Below are 25,254 nucleotides of genomic sequence, written 5' to 3' on the forward strand. Positions count from 1 at the left end.
TATATATTTATCTTTCAAATTTGATTTGTCTGTTCCGATTTGACATTAGGAAATACCTTCAGGCACATTTCCTGGCAAAGAAGAAAAGATGGAACTGATTGTCAGTATTTAAATAGGAATCAACCATGTAAACCCCCCAAATAAACAGTCACAGTCCAACAGAAAAATGAGCGTGAGGCCGATGTGGAGTAAAAAAGGGCAGAGTGTTTATTGGTTCAGTCTTCACACCAGGCAGCGCATCACTCAGTGTTGAGGTCACAGCGCTCGCCACAGGCACACACACACACACACACACACAGAGCCAGGCTAAAGGGCGTGAGGGTCAAAGGTCATTTAAACATCACCTTCGTCGCCCTTCGGCGAATGACGCCCGTCCAGATTCACATTTGATATTTCACAAAAAAATCTGAAGACAAAAACGCACTGAAAAACACTTTTTCCTCCGGTCGAGAACCTTCATCTCGACTGTTAAAAATAAAGAGAATTCATTCTGAAGGCAGATTCAAAGGAGGGGGGGGGGGGGGGGGTCGATTCTAAAGGGAAACGACACCACAGAAAACAAGTTTCTTTGCAATAAACCAAAAATCTGACCTTTGAACTCTCCCCTTTCACCCCAAAAACAGGTGATCGCCGGGGGGGTCAATCTGAGAAATGAGTCGGCTAAAAACACCCAACCGCAAATAAAATACAAATCAAACGTGCGTTCCCATTATTTTGACCACACACACTGTACAGAAATGACAAAAAAGACGGGAACGTGACGACATGATGGTTCTCGATGGGAAAAGACCGTTAAACACAAATTCATTCAAAGGAACCTCCCATCAAATAAAGCAGAAAGAAGGGACACGGGATGGAGATGCTTTTTAAAAAAAGGACAGTTCATCCCAAAATTTAGATTTTTCTTCCCAATTAATCTATTTAGCATTTGTAATTGTTTTGGTGAGAGTATAAATGGGAGAGTATAAAAAACTAATACTCTTCCTGAAGATGATCCACAGACCTCGTTGCGAGTGGGTTTTCCCTGCAGGGGAACTACTTTCTTTCCACCGAACTACACGCGCCCACGTGGACGAGAGGCTCGGGACGAGGTCCGCGGATCATCTTCAATTCAGTGGACTTTTGGGGTGAACCGTCCTTTTAACTGAACCAAAATGACTGCAGGTTTAAGCTCCACACAGGTAAACAACCTCTAAACCCCCCCCCCCCCCCATTTCATCCAGACCCTTTTAGCCCCCCGTCCTCATCTGCTCTCGAGTCCCTTCCTTCACACACTTCTCTAGTCGTGGAGTCACACTGAGGAGCAGCAGTGCCCGTCTTTGGCTTCCTCGTCCACTCGTCCACTGGTTCCTCCGCTACCATCCGTCCTTTAGTCGGCGTCCCTTTAAGGGCTCCTCATTGTCTTCACGTCATTGTCTTCACGTCATTGTCTTCACGTCATTGTCTTTCGTCTCGGTTTGTTCTTGAAGCGGCGGACACGTTCACCGTCTCCTCGTCGACACCTTGGAACCCAATGAGCTCAAAAACATATCCGGCCAATACTCTCCAGCGTTGAAGGGATTTATGGGGCAAAAAGATTGCGTAAACATACAATGTAAACAGCTGTTTAACAAAAAAAGAAAAGAAAAAAAAAGAAGAAGAATTTGATGAATATTTCTGGGCGAAAACAATCTTCCCGTCATCGTCATCTCAAATCCTCCAGATCCCGTTTGGACTCAACGAAGAGACAGAAACGGCCGTTTGTGGCACCGTGAAAAACATCGGCGGTCCGATTCCAGCTCCGCTCTCCCCCCCCCCCCCCACACACACTTGGCACTAATTATAACCCTCTATGGAAGAGGTCTAAAATGAAGCCGGGTCCTGGTTGATAGAACGAGGGGCAACAAAAAAAAAAGAATACATAAAAGATACAATGTAACTGCTCCAAAAGGAGAACATTAAAAAAAAAACACACCACAAATATGTAACATTCAAATTCAACAGACAAAACTACACAGACGTGCGATCGTTTACTACGTGGTAATACTGTGTAATGCACCCAAAACAGGAAAACAACAACAACAACAACAACACAAAACCAGATTTAAAGTAGAGCTCCAGAACACAATCGAGCAACCGGAAGAAGAGATCACATCACGGACTGGAAGTTCTCGTCGCCTCTTTCACAGTTTCAAGTCTTTTAGTGTTTAGTGTGTGTGTGTGTGTGTGTGTGTGTGTGTGTGTGTGTGTGTGTGTGTGAGTCTGGTGAAACAGAGAGCACAACCCTGGAGAAAAAAAATAAAATAAGAATATATAAAAGGATGAACTCTCGTTAGCTTAAACTCTGGGATGATCGTACCTTTGGGGAACACGAGGAATATAAGCAAGTATGTGCGTCTCCACCCCCCCCCACCCAACGCAGATAAACAAGCACACACATACGGACGAACACTTGGCAAGTATATGAGGAGAGAGAGAGAGAGAGAGAGAGAGAGAGACCTTTCATAAGAACGAGACACAATCAGGAAGTGTGGGAATCGTCTCAGCTGGATCGATAGCGAATCAGAGCCCTCGACGTCGACGCGTCGAATATGAGTGAGAGTGAGAGTGAGAGTGAGAGTGAGAGTGAGAGCAGCCCGTGACTCCAAGACCAACACGTGAAGTGAGTGGGTACGTTTGTAGTTCGATGTGATTGTGTGTCAATAAAAAAGAAAAGAAAAGATCTTGCGATTGAGAACGGTGGCGACTAAAAAGAGTCGACCCCTTAAAATGAAGATAAATGGAGGAGAGGACCACAGTCTGTCTGCGAGAGAGGAGAGTGGAGAGGAGGAGGAGGAGAGAGAGGAGGAGAGGAGGAGAGAGGAGAGAGAGGAGGAGGAGAGAGAGAGGAGGAGGAGAGAGTAGAGTGTAGGAGAGAGAAAAGGAGCGTAAAAACAAAGACGCTGAGAGCAAATGGAGACGAGAGCAGTGGTGCAGTTCATGGTACACACGCGCGCGCGCGCGCACACACACACACACACGCACGCGCACGCGCACACGCACACGCACACGCACACGCACACACCTCTGGCTACTAAGGCAGTGGTGGCCGGGGCTGAGAATCTGAGAATCGGCGGTCAGGGCTCATGGCAGTGAAAGCTCCCACTACTGATACAACACTCCTCCTCCTCCCCCTTCTCTCCTTCCTCCTCTCCTCTCCTTCCTCCTCTCCTCTCCTTCCTCCTCTCCTCTTTGCTCAGTCACACTCCTCAGTGTCGGTCACTCGAATGACATCAGATTGGCTGGCACCTGTGGAGAGGGGGAGGGGGAGGGGGAGGAAAAACAAAGGTGAGATGTGTGTTAAATAAGTTGAATAAGTTGAATTTTAATTGACTCATTTGGTTCTTTTTTTGTTACATTCAGAAGTTACATTGATTTAAGGTTCTTGTGATTCATATACTGAAACACACTGAGGCAATAAAGTTTTGATTTATGTTATTATTATCTACTGTAAAAATAAATAGATACCAGTATTTCCAAACCAATGTCATTACAATACATTTTTTGCATAGTTTTACATTCATTAATTGAAGATTGCCAAAGTTAAGCGTCACTTTCATGCTTTCGATAAAGAAATAGACCTTTATATCAAGACGATAACCAAATGTAATGTTTCCATTTAAAAACAAATATAACGGTTGTTATAACACTTACTGTACCTGAGGTGTGTGTGTGTGTGTGTGTGTGTGTGTGTACCTGTTGCCTGTTGCTCTGACAGGCAGCACTCAGATGTTTGAACCACAGCAGCGCGTTCATCCGGTTCCCTGCTTGGTACTTGTAGGTGTTACCTAGGCAACGGAGACAAACACGAGTGACTACTGTTGGTGAAACTCACCAACAGTAGTCAAAAAAAGGCAGACACAACCCACTCCCGATCTTACCTTTCAAAATAAAAGCCTTAGACACACGATATTCACAGACGAGTACATTTCCCCCTTTATACGCGTAACATGCTGATGCCCCGCCCCCTCCTCTCTACCTCCTTCTGTTTCATGGATTGGAGTTCCATTCATACATTGTCATATTCATGTAATGTGTTTATGTAACTCTGTAACTCTGTTCATCTGGTCACATGACATCTATTGCTTCTGTCCATCCGGGGAGAGGGATCCTCCTCTGTTGCTCTCCTGAAGGGTTCTTCCCTTTTTTTCCCTGTGAAAGGTTATTTTTGGGGAGTTTTTCCTGATTCGATGTGAGGTCAAAGGTCAGGGATGTCGTATGTGTACAGATTGTAAAGCCCTCTGAGGCTAATTTGTAATTTGTGAAATTGGGCAATACAAAATAAACTGAATTGAATTGAATAAAGGCCTTAAACATGAGCCTATAAATGCTTCTATCCCCGGTGTGTGTGTGTGTGTGTTTGTGTGTGTGTGTGCGCGCGCCTCACCCTGCTCGGAGTCCGTCAGCAAGAAGACGTCGGGATGTTCGGGGTCGTCGGCCATGATGGCCATCAGTCCCACCACACACACGCTCTTACTGGACGTGGACTTGAACTGCGCCGGAGGGACAAGCGGAAACGGGAGTTTATTTTTTCTTTCTCGTGGCGACTCTGTTGTGTCTGAATGCTACTCAAGAAGAAGAAGTCATGTTGTGTGTGTGTGTGTGTGTGTGTGTGTGTGTGTGTGTGTGTGTGTGTGTGTGTGTGTGTGTGTGTGTGTGTGTGTGTGTGTGTGTGTGCGTGCAGGCGCTCTCCACAAGGTTCTCATTAGCTGGTGAGTGACACACAGCACTGCAGTGATGTCATTGGTCTCATTATTCAATGAGTGCTACCATCTGTCTGTCTGTTGCAACACACACACGCACACACACACACACACACACACACAGCCATGATTTCCATTTTTCTTTTGCAAACAAACACAAGAAGCACGATTAAGCGTGTGTTGGCCGGAGTTCATTGTGTACTCAAACGTTCTGAATGAGTAAGTAATGGCTATCGTGTGTCGTCTCCTCGTTAAACGGGGGGGGGGGGGGGGGGGGGGGGTGTTTTGGGGGCAATCCGGTGCATTCACTCTGATTTTTATTAACAACTGCGGTTCACGTGGAAGGAATCGGAGACTTTTTCAGATATCGATGTCGATTTCCTCGCCTCCAGAAAACAAAAGAAACGGGCAATAGATGGCGTCGGCGTGCAGGACTTACGTGTTTCCTCTCCGTGGCCTTCAGGGACTTGGCGGGGTAGTAGTAGAGCTGCGTTTCGCAAAGAGCGACCCAGAACTTGGTCCACGACGCCACCTGGGCGACATTAAAAAAAAGGTGAAGTCGAGCCTCTGTGTGGTCCTCGTGTGCCACCAGACCGGGATGTTACCGTTACAGATAAAGAGATGAAGCAGCTGCACTTGAACACAACGCAGAGAAGCGCAGCCAAATTGCTAATTAGCACGAAGACGTTCTGCACCCGCATGACAGGAAATGACCCTCCAGACCAGCAGGGGGCGCTTTTGTCTGTTTTTGCCAGAGAAGAAGGGAAACCGGAAGACTCTACTGCGGAGACACACTTATAACCAGGTGTCTCTCCACTGGCCGGTTCAAAAAGAAGTCTGGTTGTACTCATGCTTCATGTGTTAAAGCTGCATTCTCTCTCCTGACCACCAGGGGGCGACTCGTGTGTGTGTGTGTGTGTGTGTGTGTGTGTGTGTGTGTGTGTGTGTGTGTGTGTGTGTGTGTGCTCACGGTTGGTTTCTTGCCCTCCTTGAGCACCGTCTTCCTCCTCAACACCCCCTGCACCGTGACCGCTCCGGGATACAAGTGCACCGCGAGCTCCTCCGACTCCGCTGAGCTGCAACGACGGGACAAAGACAAACGATTATGGGATGCATATGCTAACGCGTGCGCGCGCACACACACACGCACAGGAGAAACATGCATGTTCTCACGCACGCACGCACGCGAGATCAAAAGAAATCAAAGGATGAAAAAAAAGAAAAAAAGCCGACGCAATCTGCTAAGCCACCTTAAAACTCTGCATGGTACTTTTTTTTTTTTCTTTCATCTATTTACGTCTTGTTTTTTTTCTTCGCAGGACTGAATTTCACAGACATAAATCTGAACACAGAGGTTTGGACAAGGTGGTGTGCAGATTGTGTCTCTCTGGAGGATCAGAGCAGGAGCCCAGTGAAGCCTGGTGGAAAGAGAGAGAGAGAGAGAGAGAGAGAGAGAGAGAGAGAGAGAGAGAGAGAGAGAGAGAGAGAGAGAGAGAGACCCATCTCTAACCGCAAAAGGGACGCTTCTATATGCAACGTCCCTGAGAATTGGATTCAAGGACCCCGAAGAGTCGGTTCCTCTCTCCCTTTAGGAATGAGGATGCAACAGTTGTTTCCAGCCACACACGGAGCTCCATGTGACTGGAAACGCTTTTTTTAAAGCTCCAAGCTGTGAAAATATCTTGGAAGAAGAAGTCCAGGCTGACCGTGTGTGTGTGTGTGTGTGTGTGTGTGTGTGTGTGTGTGTGTGTGTGTGTGTGTGAGAGAGGCAGACATGCAAGATATGTAAGGAAAGCAAAAAGGTGGATTATACACTGATGGTACGCAGCAGAAGATGAAAAAAAATCATGACCCCCCCACCAGACAGATCCTTTGCCCTGCACCTGATTTCACCAACACACAGGTTTCCCCACCACCAGCTCTACACACACTCTTAACCCCCCCACCACCCCCCACCACCCTTATCAGGGACTGAAGGGTCTGTGAAGTGAGGACAAGAGGGGGTTTTGCTTCAGCTCGGGTTGGTTTCCGGTCGGGATGCGTGTACCTGCTGGACCTCAGGACTCCTCTGTAGGGGATGCGTGCCACGCGGGTCACCGGGCCCAGAGAGTGATAGAACCGAGTCCTGTTCAGAGTAGGATAAGACAGGACAGGGAGGGGTGGGGGGGCACGGGACACTGTTAAGGCTGTGAGGGTGTCTTCCCCCCCCCCCCTTCTTAGATTGCATGGTTGAGGGCTGATGGAGGAGCCGTCGTTTGGTTAGAGGAAACATCGATGGATGTGACCCTTGTTTGCACAGAGGGACTCGTGGTTAGAGGGGGGGGGGCTGCAGAGGCATCTGCGGTGGAGGCGTGACAGCGAGGTGGGGCACTCGGGCGCCAGGTTTTTAATGGCCGATCACTATACAATCACATCGGGTATGCGGAGGACTTCATGAAACACTGGCGGCGCGGCCGTAGCGACCTTACCTCTCGAACGCCGGCCAGGACACCTCTTCGCTGAGCTCGGAGCCCTCGCTGCTCCCTGTGGGCGGAAAGAAAAACACATCATTGAAGATGACACACTGTGTGTGTGTGTGTGTGTGTGTGTGTGTGTGTGTGTGTGTGTGTGTCCTACCAAGTGAAATGCCACTGGACAGGGTTGAGCTCTCCGCTTGGCCCCTGGTGGGACTGTGGCTCTCCATCACACTGTCGTCCAGCAGGTGGCGAGAACCGGCGTTGGGGAACGTGGCACTTTTAAACTCCACTGTGTTCATCTTGTGGATAAAACTACGTGGACAATTAAAAGGGGGGGGGGGGTACGGATTTGTTACGCAACGAGGAACAAACGCCCCATAGGTCATGCAAACCAAACAATAAATGACATTTAGACAACTGACTTGTAGCCCAAGCTGTGGCACTTCCGGTGTCCGTAGGGCAGCAGGTTCCTGGGGGAGGGCGGCGTGGCCGGGACTTTGGTTCCCTCGGCCGCTATCGTGCATTTGCGGCCGCAGAGAGGAGACGCCGACGCTTCCTGGCCTGAAGGTGAGAGCCGGGGGTGGGGGGGCATGAGACAGTGTGGACGTAGTCTTGGACGGATTCACGGATAATAAAAAAGGGCTCCAAGGACGACCTCCTGTCACTCAAGGTAGCCCCGCCTTTACTCATGCATAACTTTAATACGGCATTTAACACCCGACTCACCCACGAGATCGTCTTTGGGGGCGTTGGCTCGCGGCGTGCAGGTGCCCGGCTCGATCTTCTGAGACAACCTTAAAAAAAAAAAAGAACATCGATTAATCCAAAGTGTCTCGAAGAAGACAGACTTTGACCCCCGCGGCGAGTTCGGTTCACTCACTTGTAATTGTCGTCCTCCACGAACTTCTGCAGCTCCTCGATGTAGCGCACCGAGTTGAGATACTTCTGCACGTGAGGCAACACCGTGACGTCTGAGAGGGGGAAGATGGAGACGAGCGTGAAGCGCGTCTGGAGTGAGGACAGAAATACGGACGTGTTGGAGGAAGAGGAACCCACCGTAGGTACAGGACCTCTGCAGGTCCGATATGATCCGGAGCATGTTGTTCATCAGGTTCGACCTCTGCTCGTTCTCCAGGATGCTGCCCGTGGAGGGGTAGGCCGAGTCGATGTAGGTCAGGTCCGACAGGTACATCCCTGAAACCAAGCGGAACAGAAGAAGACGAGAGTCGTTACGTCACGTGAAAATCTAAACGCCTTCAGTGGACGATGGATCTGCTCTTCGGCTCTTCCAACTCGAGGCCATCTCCCCCCTCCCCCCCGATGTTCCATCTCGTCTTCCCTCTTATTGGCAGACTCGCAGCAGAGCCGAGATTATTAGTCTCTCATTACATAAATATTAACATTAAGAGACAAACTCGGAAGCGGCTCACACACACACACACAGAGATTTGGGGAGAGGGGATCCGGAAGGCTCAAACCGCTGTTACACACACACACACACACACACACACACACACACACACACACACACACACACACACACACACACGGCAAGAATAAAAAGAGGAAGCGTGGTCACAGAGTGTGGAGAAATCCTGCTGCACCCGAACACATCCGAGTCGATGACAGCGGCGATAAGGACCAGATGGAGCGAGAACAAATAAATATATTCCTGCTCTCGCAGCTGAAGCTGAACAGGAAGCAGCTCAGAAACCTCGGCAGCATCACAATCAGCTCTTCGCTGGGCTGGAAGGTGCATTCTGCTCTGGGAAAAGGGAGTTTATTATTACTCTCGTTTGAAACTAAAGTCAATAAAAAGGTTTTAAATCACACGGTGTCTATTTAAATAGACTCGTGTATTTGTTCTATTGCATGTATAAAAAAAATCTACTTCGCTGCCCACTTGTTATTTTCTGAATGAATTCCATTTGGTTAAATTAAAAAGGTTAAATAAAAAGAGGGGGATTGGTAATAAAGGGTCTCGTCTCCTTCGTGTTCCGTGTTGAGACTCAAGACGCTCGTTGTTGAGGAACTCTGGAATTCTCTTTTTTTCGTCTTTTTTTCTCTGCTTCTTTCCATCAGAGTGACATCAGAGGGAGGCTGGGCCACTCCAAAAAAAGAGAGAGAGGAAGAAGAAGGAGAAAAAAAAAAAAGGCAATCTCAAACTCCCACACCCTCACCCACCACCACCACCACCCCCCCCCCTTCTCCTCCCCCTCCCTCTTCCAGCCCCCCCCCCCTCCCATCCTTTGTGAAAAACTCCCGGCATCAGTCGTCAGAGCTCAGTCTGTTGAAGTGGCCGGCTACTGAACCATGCCCCAGCCCGGGCCCCAGGACAGCTGAGTCCACACAGAGGAGACCATCTTTTGGAAAGTAGGGCCTCGTTTAAAAAAAAAAAAAAGAAAGAAAGAAAAAAAGACGACTACCCGTGATTTCTCCTTTTTTTTTTTTTTAAAAACAGCAGGACAGAAGTGGAGGGGGAGACAGAGAGATGAGTCCTGAGCACTGCAGCTCGGGGAAGACACGACACAACACACACCTGAAACTATAACTGAAGGAAACACACACGCACACACACACACACACACACACACACACGACTACTGGGAGCACACAAACAAGGAGAGAGAAAAAAAAAAAAAGGTAAATATTGCCCGAGTTCATTCTGTTTCCAAGTTTGTTTTTGGAGTGCAAGTAATATGTCGGCATGACAGCATGTGTGTAGGTATGTAGCGAGTGTGTGTGTGTGTGTGTGTGTGTGTGTGGTTAGGATGTTTCATGACTGGAGGCTCCGACTGCAGACACAAACATTTTAGCAACGCTTCTTTGGGCTTTTTCCTCTGGAGTCTGAGGCCTGAGATACACGGTGTGGAGTGCACCGTGTGTGTGTGTGTGTGTGTGTGTGCGTGTGCGTGCAACACGTGTAAATGAGGCAGAGTCAGGGACGTGAACGGGGGCGCCATTTGTTGTGGGGGGAAAATTACAGGAATGAATGACGGTGTTTGGGGACATCGGTGCCTTCATTGTGTGGAGGGCTTCAGTACTGAAGAGCTGGTGTTGGTGCCTGTGTGTTTTCTTGAAGTTTTCTATGCAACAAGGAGAAACACATCAACTTTTAAAATGTAGCTAACCAACCTGAAGAGAAACAGAAAGCTAACGAGAGAAGGGGGGCGAAAGAAGGGCATTCCAGAGAAACACTTGAGGGAGGCTGATCGGATGAGGAGATTTGAGCTTTGGAGCCAGGCTTGTTTATTTTCTCGAGGCTTTCAGTTTCCTCTTACACCAAGTGAGCCTGCCCACTAACAGGCGGGGGGGGGGGGGGGGGGGGGGGGGGAGTTTAACCTGGTGGGATCGGGGGTTAGATCAATAACATCACGCCTAATGAGGCGGTGACACGCTTCTGCCCGTTGAGACGCACGGAAAACACACTGCAGAATCCTTAAAAAGGTGACTTTCCATTGAACAGAGTTGTGGATGATACGATGTAATCCGGACCACAACCACAACCACATCCTCCATCCGATCGCCACCTTGACCCGATAGTGGAAAGAAAAAAGAGAAACTGAAGAAGCTTTGAACACTAATGGCATCAATCTGGTGCAACTTCCATATCGCTCCTCCTGTTGGTCGGATCTGTGGAAAATACTCTGTTTCCCTACAAAGGCACATCTGTGAATACTGTAAACAACCACGAAGAGAGAGAGAGAGAGAGAGAGAGAGAGAGAGAGAGAGAGAGAGAGGACACTAGTGCATACGTATGAGAACTTGCACGACTCTTTGAGCTCATGTTGCAGACAAGAAAAAAAAAAGGAGGCTAAAATGGCAAAAGGCTAAGAGCAGAGCAATAAATCACAAGATCAATAACTCAGCTCGGAAAAAAAGACATATATATATTTTTTAAAGAGCAGAAAAGAGGAGGAGGGAGCAGCTGCTTTTAGGGATACCCAGAACATTCTGTGCTGCCGAGCACCGGGTTCACCTGCACAAAACTCTTCACCCGAGACCCCCGGACCGTAAATCACAGGACGGGACAAAGACGGGAGCGAGAGAGAGAGAGAAAGAGAGAGAGAGAGAGACACTCAGAGCCGACTGTCAAGAGCTAGTTAACCGCCACCGTCCTGTCACACGCCATGTTGGAGCGTCGGGGGAGACTGAGGGCTCACTTGGCCGGCAGGGGAGGGGGAGAGAGAGAGAGAGGGAGAGGGAGAGGGAGAGGGAGAGGGAGAGGGAGAAGGAGAAGGAGAAGGAGAAGGAGAGGGAGAGGGAGAGAGAGCTACAGCTGGAGCACAATCATGTCTTATTTTGAATCCCCTTAATGAGCGCTTGGACACAGTTGAATGGAGAGGTCACCATAGGGGTCAAGAGGTCAGCCTGGAGGTCGGGACAAACAGACAGGGGAAGTGGAGGTATGTAACTAAGTAGGGCCAGTGGGCAGTGAGTGTGCTGTGTGTGTGTGTGTGTGTATGTGTGTGTGTGTGTGTGTGTGTGTGTGTGTGTGTGTGTACACGAGTTCTTCCTTGCTGATTCAACTAATAGAAAGCATGTGCGGTCGGAGGTTTGAGCTTACGAGGGATCTCCTGAATCTGAACATTTATTAACACACATTGATATTAAAAAAAAAGGCATGTAGTTAATAACTCCCTCCCGGCTCTCCTCTCTCCCCCGACCCTCCTGCAGCTCTGACTCATGAGCAGCGGCCGCGGCGTGCGTTCGACGCTTAATTAAAAAAAAAAAAATAATCGAGAGAGAAAAGCCTCTCCAGAAGGTCGCGAGGTCACCAGTCAGCGAGCGCAGGCCCACAAGGTCGTCGTTTAAGAGAGAGAGAGAGAGTGTACAAGGAGAGCTGTGTTAGTGTTGAGGGGCAGGGTGTGTGTGTGTGTGTGTGGGGGGGGGGGGGGGGGGGTGGAGGAGGGTGTTGGAGAGTTGAGAGCCCTTATCTTGACAAAGTACGACAGATGGAGAGCGACGGCCCGACGTGAACTCTGTGCGAGGGGGAACCCACAAAGGCCGATTGATTGGCGGGCTTGTGTTTGTGTGAAGGGGGGGGGGCGGCACCCTCATCCCACATATAGACCTCTGACCCCGCCCCCAAAACACATCAGCCCACATGTTTAGAGTTTCACTCCAGAAGAAGGGAAACCAGATGGGAGCCGCGGGGCCTCGGAGTTCCCTCCTCAGTAAGACGGCATCACTGAGATGAAGATGAACCACGCCATGTTTCAACAATCCTTAAGGAACCCTCTCTCTCTCTCAAAAGGGTTCTCCGGGTGAAAAGGGTTGTTAATGGAACCCTAAAGTAACCTTTGAAACCCTGGGTTCTCCAGAAGCGAATGGTTCCTAGTGGGTACCCCAAACCCCTTTTGGAACCCTCATTTCTGAGAGAACTCTGTAGAAAGCTGGAGGCGTTCTAACCACAAGCCAACGTGGTTCTAAAGAGAACCACTCGATCTAACTTCTTCATTTTTACGACCTCACCCTTATTTTTATTGTTTATTCTAGCGATCGACCCACGTCTCATTGACCGATAACTCAAAGTTATAAATGCAAAGAACAATCTTATTCCAGCTTTGCATCCGCCTCGATCTTCCCCCTTTTTTTAAATATATTTCCACGCTTTAATGAGGAGATATAAAACAATTTCCTGTTCCACTGTGGTTGCATCATTTAATCCGTCAGCTTTCTACATTTTCATTGATGAGGTTTTTTATGAATTCTCCTCGTTGTTAGTGCAGTTATTTTCTTTAATCGTTTCATAATGCCAGTACTTTCACTGCCCACTCATGCTGCGCCCACGTCCTCCATAAACCTCACGTAGACGTTTATTTGTATTATTCCAAACGATTGTCTCGCGCTCTCGATGCCTTTGAGGGACGACGGCGAACGCGACGCGGTGGTCGTGTAACTCGGGGAGGAAGTCGGCCTCCGGCTGAGCTCCATGTCGTCGTGCAGCGCTGTGTGTCTTTCCTCTGACCAGTGATGATGTGTTGTGTGTTTTTAGGGCATATTGGACTATGTGGGGAAAGTCTGAGGACCAGATGGGGGAAGACGTTTGAGGCTGGGAAATACATTGTCTATGAAAATATGACTTGAAGTGCGATCCATCAGGCCACACACACACACACACACACACACTGGTAAATCCCAGCAGGAGACCAGGAGCTCTGAAACACACACGGAGTCCAAGACATTCACACTAAAGGACGCTTCCTGGCAGGATGACAGCCTTGTTTGTGCTGCTCACCCCACGTAAATACTGTATGATAAACGGCAACGTACGCAGACGCCTCGCTTAAGACTTCTCTGGTAGTTTCGACGACGTGCTCCTGATCACTATTAATGTACGACGTCTAAACGGTGAAGGCCAGTGTCATCGCCACACACACACACACACACACACACACACACACACACACACACACACACACACACACACACACACACACACACACACACACACACACACACACACACACACACACACACACACACACACACACACACACACACACACACACACACACACACACACACACACACACACACACACACACACACACACACACACACACTAAGACAGAGTGTGTGGTGAACAGAATTGAAGCAAAAATAAACACAAACTGAAATATCCGTGGGCTCCGTCGAGGTGCGAGAAGAGCAAAGGAAGTCACATAAACAGCGCTCGGAAAAATCAAAACCACGGCTCAGACAGCGGGGGACGATTTAAAAAAATAAAATTTAAAAAAAGGAACCGTCACGCGTCTCCTGACTATTAATAACCGTTAGCCGAGTGAGGACCCAGCAAAGCACTTTGGGAGACGTCCGGTGCCAAAATACAAGAGCGGCGGAGTCAAAGTCCTTTAGTCCACAGCTAGTTTCATGTGTAATGGAACATGAGAGCCAACGAGAAGTTTCATAAATCACACACTTTTTCGATGTCTCGTCTTTGCTGCCTATGGCGTCGCTATGGATCTGCAATGTGCTGCTCAAGTGATTTAGGTGAAGGCAGCACAAGGCCGAGCAAGCGAGGTATTAAAAAGGAAGGGGAAAGGAAAGGGGGGGGTTCAACAGAGAGGAAAGCAATTAAATGGAAAGGAACAGAGATTTGACAGTTAGGAGAGTTATGTTCAAGTTATGTTCAAGATACTTGGCCGGGAGAGGAAGAAGGGGGCCCCCGCTTTCCATCACTATTAGCCTCATCCAGCTGTAATCCACTGCCGTCCGTGCTATCCTTTAAGTCTTCGCTCTTTGTTTCAGCCTCCTCATCTCCTTCCCTCGTTCCGTCTCTGTAGCGTCTGCGTACAACGCTTAGTGCTCCTCTTAAGTTCCCGATTGTAAGTTACGCTTCTTGTTGCAGGCTGAATGAGAGGAAACATGGCTCGTTCGAGACGAGGCACACGGAGTTCACTATAATTTATTGACACCAGCGCATGGCTAACAGTTGAATTGTTTGTGTCAGTTTGTAGTGAGAGACGTCCTGAACTCAAATCCACCCAACATTAAACAGTTAAGAGATAGATGCAAGCGACTCGTGTTGGTCTTATTAACGTTACCCATCCATGTCTGGCTCTGCTTCTTCTGGTAATGTATGAAACCCAAAGTGTGTCCATACTTTACTCCGTGTGTAGTGTTTACCATACGTTGGATGTAAATGTGAGGGGTCTCGGACCATCGACAGATTTCTGCTTGGGCTTGTTGAAACGGATATGAAGTCACGTGACAGACTAGAACACTAAAAGCTGTAACTTGCTTCTACCTCAGCACAGACTGAAATTAAGCAATTGCAATGGATTCAGGTATTAAACATAAATAAGTAAAGATTGAAGTGCAGCCTTTTAAGAGACATCCAAGCCGGTGTGTCGTTAGCCATGCACAGACTTTTATGTGTTAAATCTGTAAAGTGGCCATTTTATGGCATAAATACCCCTTCCTGCTGCACAGGTCGGTACAATCGCGACATAGAGGTTATAAATATAACCGCTTCCAACCCACAAAACAAAAACAATACATCCGACTGTGAAGGCCCATTCACGCGCACAACGTTTTACGCCCCCGAGGTGAGCACTTTGTTTTACGCCCAATGGCCTTCCTGGTCCCCGAGCGCTTCATCAGTGTCTAGTTTCCGTTTGTCGGGGTAGAAAAAAAAAAAAAGAAGCCGCACTGCATGCTCAGAGGAAACGCTGTAGAGCTTGTACACACCGGTGGTGACCTCTCCACGTTCCCGGGAATGTCTTTGATATGTTGTGGACTAGGCCCCTCGTACCCTGAACCACAACCCGACAGAAAGTCAGACTCCAGAAGACAGGAAAGAAAAGGAAAGGAGAATGGGTAAAAAAAGAAACATGGGAAATGAAGGAGGTGCTAGTTGATGGATTATCTGTAATGTTATGCGAGCCGTTCATGCTAAGAGGGCATGTGGACGATGCCAAATACGGACACTTTTATGGAGCTCCCAGCAACGGTTAGAAAGCCCTTCATAGACACTGCTGACGCTGCTGTTAAAGCCATTAGCGGCTCTCACTCGGGTCAGCGAGGACACGGTACCTGCGTACGCCATCAAGACACATTCTGCTTCTGGAAAAAATGCCATGGATAGTCTCTGGATAGTCATTTACACACACACACACAGTATTCAATCACACGGATGGGTACGGGAGATCTTCGCATACCAGCGAGATCTACAGATCGGCAGTACCAACTGTAATCCTGTCCCCTCTGGACTCGGTTCCAAGTGACAGGATTGCCAGAATTCCCGTAGAACCACAATGGCGTCATGTGGGCGAGACACGAGGGTCCCGAGTTTCAGGGCGGAGGTAGGATTTGATGCCGTGGCACAGAGTAAAGAGTGGCTCGGGATTGATGCGGTGGATTAGGAGGTATGGACCGTCTTGGCCTCCTCGCACACGACCATGGTACGAAATGGAGCAGTGTGTGCGTCTGTGGAAGTGTTGTTGTGCTCGTGCATTGATGAGAAACAGAACTAGAGACTCAGCGGGTTATGAGATGGAGGCGAGAGGGAGCGCCAGGCAGTCGCCCCGCGGATCAGGAGAGGGCAGAAGACAACTCGTCTTCTTCACTTTAGTCTCTCGCCCCCGCAGAGACGGCCTGTTTGTGGAGTCTTTCAAGTGAAACGTCAATACCGCCACCTACTGAACATTCCTGTTGAACGTATATGGAGCCGTTGGGCGCTCAGTGGTGAGCATATTTAACCGGTCTCGCAGGAAGCTGCATCGGAATTAAGGGTCAATGTGCTCGTACAGGGACAGTAAGGTCAGGTCTCTGACCAGGAAGGGAGGTCATGAACCCTCTTAGCTCCTGATTTATGTTTATAGAGTTTGGTTAAAAGGCCTCCAAGAGTTCCTTAAGTGTTTTTGACTTGCATATTCGTTGCATCCAGACAAGCGTGAGGATCATTTTGCATGTGGAAAAGAATGCTTGAATCCATGTTGGAAAAAAGCTACAGAAGTAGAAAAGGAGACTAAAAAGGTGAAGATAAAAAGCGCATAACAAAAGCAGTTTGGAGAGCTTATTTCATAGTTATTGTGTCTAATTTCATTGAAACAAATAAAGGAAAGGACAGAGTGTAAAGAGACTATTCACATCCTTCTGGTGAGATTGATACTCGTGACAACCGTTGTTTGAAAGTCTTAATGCTCCTAACTGCAAACCGGAGTTACTGGGCCATCGGACTGTACCAACTCAGTTTCTGTGACTGTATTAGGGGGCCAGAAGCCCATTCAGGTCCATACTATGCAAGACATGAGGGTGGAAATATGCTAGAATAATCTCACCCCCCCAAAGTAAAAGGAGCGAGGAAAGGTATCAAAGATAAAGCGAAAGCCAAGCAGCCACATGGCAGAGCTCTTGAATAGAAGGGAAACCAACGGGGTGTTTGTCAGCAGGGGAAATAACAGACAGAAAGCAGACCTTCTCCCGTGGCCTGGACAGCAAATGTGTTCCACCTTTCAATCTTTCCACACAAACAACTCTCAGTGGAACAATGTCCTGACCACCCCGGCGTGAACACAAACAATAAACAAATTACCGATTGTGAATATTTGAAAAAGTCTCAAATACCCTTTTTGTGTAAATCATTCAGGTGGTAATTTCCTCCTCTCTGGAACAGCATTCAATCAACACCCCTGCGGTTAACATTCCTTCAGAGTCCCAACTCATTGAGATCTTGTATTCTTGCAGGGAGGCCTGGGGGGGGAGGGCGGGGGGGGGAGGGCGGGGGACTTGGAGGGAGCACCAGCCGCTGTCCATCCATCCGTCCAACCAGCCTGCAGCAATGCCGGGGCTGATGTGGAGCCTGTGTGCCCTGCTGTGCCTCTCCCTCTGGGAGGAAAGTTACTGCAGGAGCTCCAGGGAAGCCCGGAGGACCAAAGGGCCTTCGATCATCAGGAGTAAAAGAGCCCCCATCGACCCCGATGCCAAAAAGTGTTCCTACACCTTCCTCGTACCCGAGCAGAAAATCACAGGTTCGAAAAAGATAACTTCCTTTTGCACTTTCAGTTATTCGCCATGTGGCTGTCTTCAATCAAGTATTCCATTATTTTCTAAACATCTAAATAGCCTTTTGGTAACCAAGTCACATCTGTCATCAGGTCCAATCTGTGCCCAGCGCCACAGGCCCGGAGCCAGACAAGGAGAGAGTGACCCGTATAGACATTGCAGATGTGCGGGAGGTGCTCAGCAAACAGCGGCGCGAGATTGAGACGCTGCAGCTGGTGGTGGACGTGGACGGTAACTTGGTGAATGAGATGAAGCTGCTGCGGAAGGAGAGCAGGAACATGAACTCCAGGGTGACCCAACTCTACATGCAGCTGCTGCATGAGATCATCAGGAAGAGAGACAACTCCCTGGAGCTGGCCCAGCTGGAGAACCGCGTCCTCAACGTGACCTCCGAGATGATGCGACTGGCTTCGAGGTACAAGGAGCTGGAGGGCAGGTTCTCCGTGATGGCCGGGTTGGTCAACAACCAGTCCGTCCTCATCTCCGCACTGGAGGAGCAGTGTCTGAGGGCGATGGGACGCGGCGAGCTGCCCGTGGTTCCCCCGCTGGTGCAGGTGGTACGCAGAATCTACCGGTTAACAATCGGTTCACCAACGAGATACAGAGGGACAATAACAACCGGGCTTTTCCCAGAGGATCCCGCATGGAACCCCCTACCGCGAGCCCGTTTGGGATCAACCCTCCACCACCACAGGGAACACTGACCTCTGACGGTAAGTACCCAATTTAAAGTGGCAGGGGATGACGAAGACATAAGCGACCGATCACTTCGGTAATTGTACTTTAGTGCTCGATTGTGCAAATAATTGGGACGATTACTCAGGACAAATTAAGAACGTCGTTCCTTGCATCAGCTGGCATTGCTGAGGCACAGGGGGTTACATCCTTGGCGCGGTAGCGAGGCAGTGAAATCATACATTCCTATGATTCCCACTTGGCCAGCTGTATTGGCAGCACAACACTCGGCATATGTACCAAATTAGTAGGAGGTGGATTAAGCCTCTGAACAGCATTAAAAAAAAAGATTTTAGAGAACGAGAATATGCATATATACACACAGCCCATGCAAGTCGTAAAGGTAAAAGACAAAAAGAGATCTCATCTGATGGACTAGTGCATTAAGTCACAGGCCCCTAGACTAAGCTATCAAATCAAGTAAGTGAGGCCACTTTGGTACTTTTGTCACGGAGATTGACCGATTCTGAAATCGGAGATCGCCTCTAATGTGAAACCAATTTGTGAGGGTTTGAAGGCTACTTGGAATCGACTCGTATTTTGACTGGCGAACAAACCGTGGCGGGGAATGTTGACAGAGGTCGTACAACAGATGGTGAATCATTCATCACATCCTTTTCAGACAGAGACGGGAATCAAATGTTTGAACACCGACCGGGGAGTTCCTTAGTAGGGTGACATTATGAGTCACATACCTTCTCCCGTATTTGATTAAAATCACTTTAAAAGCACTGGCGCAATCCAACTCTTTAAAGACTTCAGATAAAGCCATCATTTATATCTTGCTACTTGGCTGGTCTCGTTGCATTATTAATAAAACATCAGCTTTCTGCCTCGGCCAAAACCAAAAACAGGATATATCTTTTATATTATTTTAACAACACTGGGCTGTTTTGTAGTATTGGCGAGAATCTGACAGTAAGATAAATCTATTTTGAGGGAACACTGTCAAAGTATAAAGGACAGAACACCATATGCAGTAAATGTTTTACTTTGCTAGTGCAATTTAACGGTCCCTGGAACATCCAACGTCATAGCGCTACTTAGAGAGGCCGTTTCTGAGAATCAATACGGCATCAAAGCGTTATCTTCCGACATCTCCGTTTAAGTCATAAAAAGTCCATATTCAAGGCCACGTTTTTTTCTGATTGCCAAGGAGCTCGCAACCCTTTCAACCCACTTGACGATTGGCCTTTCAAGTTCAATGAGGTAAGGGCAGTAAAATGGCAGGGACTTGAAAAATAAAAAGGGCAGAGTGTTACAAGGATATTTCAGCAATGCCTCGCATTGAACTATCATTTTACAGATTTAATAGTCAATTATAGCTCATCGGAACAAAGAGCTCCTATGTCAGATACATGGATTTAATGGTGAACATTTAGCTGCTGCCAGAGTCTTCTGGACACCTTTTGATTTATCTACAACCGAGTGAAACAAAGGGAAGCCAGGGATGGATCACATCTGCTTCAGTGGCCAACACATCATCCGTCACCGTTACATTTTCAGGAAAAGAACAAATCCCCTGAAGCATTTCCACGTCTCGTCTACATTAAACATATGGACCAAATCCCGAGTGATAAGGATGGGTATGAGATGACGTACACACTGACGAATGTAGGCAGAAAGCAAAATAGGCAAAAGGTCGACCGAAATACAAAGTCACCACTAACAGGTCCTCTTCCATGGAGGTTCCCTACTACTGTGAATACACATTGCCTGACCACAGTTTGGATCTTGTCGAGCCCTTTTCTTTTTTAAACTACTATGACTATTATTTTTAAACTCAACCCCTTAAAGCTCAGTGACAGAAAAGGAGCAATAAGTCCGAGAGGTCTGATGAAGACGTATCATTACTAGAAAAATACAAGTGTGTGTGCCGCGGAGGTTTAGGTATCTGTGTTGGGGGCAATACACTGGGTGCCTATGTGCTCCTAAACCATCTTCCATGGGGCCTTCAGGCCTCCGGAGGACCCCGGTACAATGCCGGTGTTCATAACCGCTTTAATACATATTCACACGGGGGAAAACAGAGGAAATATGCCGGGTTTAGGTCCAGATGCTGCCACACATCTGAAGGCTACGTCTAGGTGGATATCCATTTAACAATTTAAGTGTGCACGTACGTTTGTGTAACTTTGTACCGTTTTGAGCAGACGGGAGGTATTTTCCAAAGAATGAGGCCACATTGGTACATCCACTCAGACCCAGTCTGCTGTTTAGAGCGCCTAAGGGTTGATGATGATGACTTTTGCATATGCGATAAAAAAGAAGGAGAGAAATAGGCCATCTTGGTCAATTTGAAGGCGCGGTATGGTATATTTGTTCAGGTGGATAAAACGGACTATAACTTCGGAAATGGATGGTTTTAGTACGAATCATGAGGCTATAACAAAATATATAGATATAGCATCGATAAGGCCAATCAATTATATGGTCGTTCCTATCTTTTTACTGGCCGATATGAATCATTTTCAAACCCAGAATACTTGGAAAACTGAGGAATATCTTCATCACACGGATTGTTGAAAATGGGAATTTGGCAAAAAGGTATTTCATCACAAATCACAGCCACAATCTCTATTCAGACACATTCCTTCTACCACGATCCTTCCGACCACAGGTCCCTTCAAAGACTGCTACCAGGTGCGAGTGTCCGGACACACCACCAGTGGGATGTACCTGCTCAAGACCAATGGCAGCGAGCGGTTGATCCAAGCCTGGTGCGAGCACGGCCTCGACAACGGAGGATGGACCGTGTTGCAGAGGAGGAGAGACGGCTCGGTGAACTTCTTTCGGAACTGGGACAACTACAAGGTAAGCTGAGTCGGGCATTCGTGGGGGGAAAACCCCAACCAAAATAAATATCTCGAAGCGTGACAGAGAACGTAAGCGACCCGGTCTCGCTCACACTTGCTCCTTCGATTCAAACGAGCTTAGCGGTGGATTTCCTCTCACACACACATACACACACACACACACACACACCGAAATCACAGCCAAGAGCTGGAGCCAGAGAACCTACGTACAAATCTACGCAATCACAGAGTCACGGTAGGCCGAGAGGGGAAACGCAGCTCAACCCAACTGGAAAAAGAGGAGTCAGCCTCATGAGTCAGCCTTTGTGATTGGAGGTGTAATCCAGGATCTAGCTGAGCAAGAACAAAAACACATTTAACGCTGATACACAGCTGAATAAAAATGTCTGCTCTACCAGTTTTCTCTTCAACCAAAACTAAATAAATAAAAATGGCATGGGGTAGACCTGCTGTTTGGATCATTTACAGACGTGCAGCTCTGCATTTGCTGCATTGAACCATCAAACTGCAGCCTACGCCCCATCGACCCTGCGCCGCATTATCAGCTCAATAGGGAAGCCAAAATAATAAATAAAATACTGCACATTTCCCCGATATAAACCACGACCTTTTAACGCTTTGTGCCCCTGCAGAAAGGCTTCGGGAACATAGACGGTGAACACTGGCTCGGGCTGGACAACATCTACAACCTGGGGAAGCAGGGCGACTACAAGCTGATGGTGGAGCTGGAGGACTGGACGGGGAAGAAGGTGTACGCCGAGTACAGCAGTTTCCACCTGGAGGCGGAGAGCGAGGGCTATCGGCTGAGGCTCGGCACCTACCAGGGGAACGCCGGGGACTCCCTCAGCAGCCACAACGGCAAACAGTTCACCACGCTCGACCGGGACAAGGACGCATTCTCTGGTAAGGGGGCGGAGTTACCAATGCATTTTGAGTCATTATATTTAAAGTATGTAGGGAAAAATGACATCTGGTGATGGGCTGATTGACTACTCGGCTGATATATGGCAGATTATTTTTACTTTATCGACTTACCGTGCGATATATTAATATTTTGTTATCCGTTATGAGACACTGCACATTTCGTTTTACAGAGCCTGAGAATCCATTGTATTTATTGTTTTCAAATCAATTGAAATGTATTTAAAAGTTTGCGTTACAATTCGAACGTCTGAACATTCTTAATAATAAAAAAATAAAAACCGGCATCGCTCATCGAAAAGGGTGCCATCAAATTTAAAGAGTCTTAAAACCTTTCTATAAAGACGTTGTAACACCCAACCAGACGAGTTCTCGAGACGGGCCTTGTAGCGTCACGACGCAACAGAGATTAAGCTCCGCCTTTGTCCGTCCGCCAGGTAACTGCGCCCACTTCCATAAGGGCGGCTGGTGGTACAACGCGTGCGGCCAGACCAACCTGAACGGCGTGTGGTACAGCGGGGGAGTCTACCGCAGCAAATTCCAGGACGGGATCTTCTGGGCCGAGTACGGGGGAGGCTTCTACTCCCTCAAGTCTTCGCGCCTCATGATCCGACCGATCGACTGAAAACGCCGGACTCACCGTCAGACGCACCTGGGGTTTCCCCTCCTTACCTTCATCTACCCACAAACCAAAAAAGGAGGCAGAACCCAGGAACCCAGCAGTGCGAGGAGGACGAGGAGCAGGCAGGCGTAAGAGCTCTCCTGGGAAGTCACGGTGCAACAAGGACCGTCAAGTATTACTCTCACGTGTCCTATTTTACCCACTCTTGTATGTAATAAAAAAGAAAAAAAGGGAAATGATCTGTTACCAAAAAAAAGAATTTCTTCCGAGCAGCTAACGGGGACATAACCAGAGTATTCGATGGATGTTTAACCGCAGCATGAAACATGTAACGCCGTGTTGCCGGTTGACTGGGTTTTGTCAGGACTTGGGGAGGGGGGGCGGGGGGGGGGGATTCCTTCAACCCAAGCAGTGAACTTGCGCAACAACGCGCTTGTCCGATGTGGCTGAGCCGGCTTTGGTGTGTAAATATCTTTGTTTGTAAAAGGTAATTTAAGGAGGTGCGACTCAGGCCGAATGTGTCACCATGTTGTCGCTCTGCCATTCTTTGTTATTTATCAGTGTATTTATAGTAAAGATATAGTCACGGACATTTTATATCCACCCCTGTAAGAAAACAATTCCCCAAATATGTTTTTTTTCTCCATGTAAGAGATACAGTAATGACACTTGAACACACACACACACACACACACACACACACACACACACACACACGCACACACACACCAAATTAAATTCTTTTGTAAACAAATAATGGTCTTTCATTCTTCACTCTGATTCATGTCAACGATAAAAAAAAGAAGAAAGGAAAGTTTCTAAATTATTTCCATGAGTGTAAAACTTGGGAGTCCGTGAGACACGAGCTTCAAAAGGAGGAGCGCGAAAGCCAAAAAAAAAAGGAAAAGGAGAGGATGGAAAGAAAATACGTTATCGGATTGGACTTCATCAAGGTAAATGTTGCTGCGATAAGAATATTTTGATAAAAATGGAGACAGCAAGGTTGATGAAAGGCAAGAGAAAGACGGACGGGGAAGAGGAAGGAGGAGGGGAAAACATTCCTTCCACGTTAAAAAACTATTCTCCGAAATACAAAACATATATATAATATATATAATATATATATATATATATATATATCTTGGAATAGTGGCTCCCCTGAGGGCCTCCTGAACGCGAACACGGCAGCAGCAGGCGGACACGACACGTGTTTATACACACACACACACACACACTTTACTGTCAGCCATCTAAAACGCCGTCCTTCACAAGCGTGTGCGTTGCGTCTCAGTGGAGCCGCACACCTCTGTGGGCTCTTTGTCCTCGAGTGATTGGCCGGAGAACAGGAACCGGCTCATCTGAGCATTTAACAAGCTGGGCCTGTGGGGAGCGCGGACAGGGGGGGGGGGGCCTAAAAGCAGGTCAGAGTTCATTCACACACACACACACACAGCTGGGTGACTACAGAGCCGACACACAGCGCTCTTTCATCAGCAGAGATAAGAGTCACAGCGGCAAAGATGCCAAATGGAGCGAAGACGTGATAGAAAGTCACAAAAAGTGAGCGCAAACACACAAAACACACAAGTTACAGGTAAACCCTCCTGTGGCGTGTTTAGCACCATAAAGAACACACATGGAAATGTAAGCCCTCAGCAGCGGGTTGGGACTTTTTAAATGTTAGATTAACAAAAAAAAGGTACTTCAGAACATTACGGAGACGCCTACCGACCGGAGAGTCTTCCCTTCTAACACACACACACACACACACACACACACACACACCACACACACACACACACACACACACCACACACACACACACACACACACCACACACACACACAACACACACACACACACACACACACACACACACACAACACACACACACACACACACACCACACACACACACACACACACACACACACACACACAGTTGAACTGTCAAATATGTGCCATTTCCCAGCATAAAGCTTTGCATTGGTTTCCCCCGGTCTGGCGGTTAAAAGTGTTGAAACAGTGTCTCTCTCCCTCTCTCCCCCTCTCTCCCTCTCCCTCTGTTCTTGTGTTTATTTGCACACACTTGAGTGGCTAAGCTTGAATCACACAGCAGTAGCTATGATACGAGCCCGATGGCGAGGGAACAACAGAGCACACCAACGTCTTCAAGTCCAAACAAGAACAAACAGTACAGAAACAAACAGTACAGAAACACACACACAGAGTTCTCCTTGAAAAAAAAATCTGGAGTTCCTCTGTGATGTCATGTGACCGAGCGGGCGGAGGATAAAAATGGAAAAGGATAGTTTGCGTGTTTTGAAGTGGGGCCTGTATGAGGTACTAATATACATATATTATATCTTTATATCCATCTTTTTAATGCATTTCTCACGATTCTTTAGTTTTTTTTCCCCCACGTTCCGCTACTTCGAGAAGAAAGAGACGAAGTGAACAGCCAGGAAAACT

At 47.9% G+C, this 25,254-nt stretch overlaps 2 protein-coding genes across 6 annotated transcripts in view; one reads left to right on the top strand and one right to left on the bottom strand.

The window, feature by feature from the left end:
* Nucleotides 1-184: 184 nt before the first annotated feature.
* Nucleotides 185-25,254, bottom strand: part of ralgps2 (Ral GEF with PH domain and SH3 binding motif 2) — a 50,902-nt gene continuing 25,832 nt past the window's right edge. For 4 of the 5 annotated variants that reach the window (XM_034530473.1, XM_034530477.1, XM_034530475.1 and 1 more), the window contains 12 exons: nucleotides 8,234-8,371; nucleotides 8,058-8,148; nucleotides 7,904-7,971; nucleotides 7,600-7,738; nucleotides 7,338-7,489; nucleotides 7,190-7,244; nucleotides 6,769-6,846; nucleotides 5,692-5,797; nucleotides 5,161-5,253; nucleotides 4,406-4,511; nucleotides 3,715-3,806; nucleotides 185-3,267 (listed from right to left, as the gene is read on the bottom strand). In XM_034530473.1, coding sequence (XP_034386364.1) covers nucleotides 3,238-3,267; nucleotides 3,715-3,806; nucleotides 4,406-4,511; nucleotides 5,161-5,253; nucleotides 5,692-5,797; nucleotides 6,769-6,846; nucleotides 7,190-7,244; nucleotides 7,338-7,489; nucleotides 7,600-7,738; nucleotides 7,904-7,971; nucleotides 8,058-8,148; nucleotides 8,234-8,371 — 1,148 coding nt within the window. In that variant the 3' untranslated portion in view covers nucleotides 185-3,237. The remainder of the gene's footprint in view (nucleotides 3,268-3,714; nucleotides 3,807-4,405; nucleotides 4,512-5,160; nucleotides 5,254-5,691; nucleotides 5,798-6,768; nucleotides 6,847-7,189; nucleotides 7,245-7,337; nucleotides 7,490-7,599; nucleotides 7,739-7,903; nucleotides 7,972-8,057; nucleotides 8,149-8,233; nucleotides 8,372-25,254) is intronic. The other variant, XM_034530476.1, reaches the window with a different exon arrangement.
* Nucleotides 17,448-22,786, top strand: angptl1a (angiopoietin-like 1a). The gene is given in 7 exon segments (XM_034530479.1): nucleotides 17,448-17,655; nucleotides 17,782-17,795; nucleotides 17,797-18,247; nucleotides 18,250-18,402; nucleotides 21,045-21,238; nucleotides 21,873-22,143; nucleotides 22,599-22,786. Coding segments are annotated over 7 exon segments (1,461 nt in total). The 5' UTR covers nucleotides 17,448-17,465.

This window comes from Cyclopterus lumpus, chromosome 4 (assembly GCF_009769545.1).
Source record: "Cyclopterus lumpus isolate fCycLum1 chromosome 4, fCycLum1.pri, whole genome shotgun sequence".
In the NCBI taxonomy this organism is placed as follows: Eukaryota; Metazoa; Chordata; class Actinopteri; order Perciformes; family Cyclopteridae; genus Cyclopterus; species Cyclopterus lumpus.